At 59.0% G+C, this 1448-nt stretch overlaps 1 protein-coding gene across 1 annotated transcript; it reads left to right on the top strand.

Moving 5' to 3' along the window:
* The first annotated feature begins 355 nt into the window (after positions 1 to 355).
* LOC148064091 (uncharacterized) lies at positions 356 to 1234 on the top strand. The gene has a single exon (XM_087811362.1). It carries the CDS (start codon positions 356 to 358, stop codon positions 1232 to 1234), a length of 879 nt encoding a protein of 292 aa, XP_087667488.1.
* The last annotated feature ends 214 nt before the right edge of the window (positions 1235 to 1448 follow it).

Here is a 1448-nt window from a genome sequence, read left to right as displayed (position 1 = left end):
TCTAGAGTTTCACTTCTGTGTGTGTGTGTGTGTGTGTGTGTGTGTGTGTGTTAGTGTGTGTGTGTGTGTGTGTGTGTGTGTGTGTGTGTGTGTGTGTGGGGGGGGGGGTCGGTGGGTTCTATCTGTGGACCTGCAAAGTGACAGGGCCAGCTGGGAACTGAAACCCAGTACGACGGGCGACTCGTCTGCAGCGGCCATATCTCCGCCGCCGTGACACGAGCCGGTCCAGGACCCGGTCCAGGACCAGACCGCCGCTGCCAAAAAAACATCATCAGGAACTTCTACTGTAGAGATGACGGCGGAACCCGTCGGCTCCTCGTCCCGCTGCTTTGGTTGATCCTCGCCCACCGGGAGCATGGGCGGGAGGCAGTCCCACCTGTCCGGCAAGGACCTCAACGACCAGAGGAGGAAGAGCATCAGGGACGAGCCCACCAACTCCAACGCGGCCGAGAGGATCCGCAGGCAGACCTCGGTGCACTTCGGCTACAGCACCCTGAGCCTGGCCATGCGTGGTCTGGACGATGCCCCCGTGGAGCTGTGGCAGCTCCGGGAGCTGCAGAAGCTAAACTTGTCCATGAACTGCTTGTGTTCTCTGCCTCCTCTCCTGAGCGCCCTCGACAACCTCGTGGTCCTGAACCTGTGGGGCAACAACCTCACCAGCCTCCCCCCCGAGATCGGGCGCCTCAAGAAGCTGCGAGTGCTCTTCGCCTGTCGGAACCGCCTCAGCGAGGTGCCCGAGGAGCTGGGCTCGTGCACCTGCCTGGAGGTCCTGAGCCTGGCCAACAACCAGATCACGGGCCTCCCGGGCAGCTTGGCGCTGATGCAGAACCTGAGCAAACTCAATCTCAGCCACAACCGCATCGTCCACATCCCCACCTGCGTCTACAGCATGAAGGCTCTGGTCTTCCTGCACCTGGCCTGCAACCGCCTGGAGACCATCGCCGACCAGATCCAAGACCTGGTCAACCTCAAGATCCTCATCGTGGAGGGCAACAGTCTCCACACGCTGCCCAAGACCCTCTGCTTCCTGCAGTCTCTGGAGCTGCTGAACGTGGACTTCAACGACCTTCAGAACGTTCCGGTGGAAATGTATCTGCTCATCGGGCTCAGGAAGCTGGCGTGCCACCCTATGGACAAGGGCCTGCATATCGTTCACAACCCGCTCCTCAAGCCCATCCAAGAGGTCCTGCAAGGCGGACTAGGCTCCCTTTATAATTATCTCAAACCCTCTTGAAGACCCGTCGGACGTTTTTTGTAAATCTAGACAAGTCTAGAGGGTTTCTCCAGATGACCTTGAACTGGGGGGACCACACACACCTGAGCATGGAGCTCCAGGGAAACCCCCTCGATCCCAGGGGGGGTCCTGAGGACTTTCTCAGGATAATTAGCGCAGGTGTTGGAATTTTAACGTGGTGCAAGAGCCAGTTTATGGCGAGATAAACGTCAGG

This window comes from Callionymus lyra, chromosome 16 (assembly GCF_982586985.1).
Source record: "Callionymus lyra chromosome 16, fCalLyr1.hap1.1, whole genome shotgun sequence".
Classification (NCBI taxonomy): domain Eukaryota; kingdom Metazoa; phylum Chordata; class Actinopteri; order Syngnathiformes; family Callionymidae; genus Callionymus; species Callionymus lyra.
The sequence above is the reverse complement of the archived record's forward strand: the minus strand, read 5'-3'. Positions and strand labels throughout refer to the sequence as shown.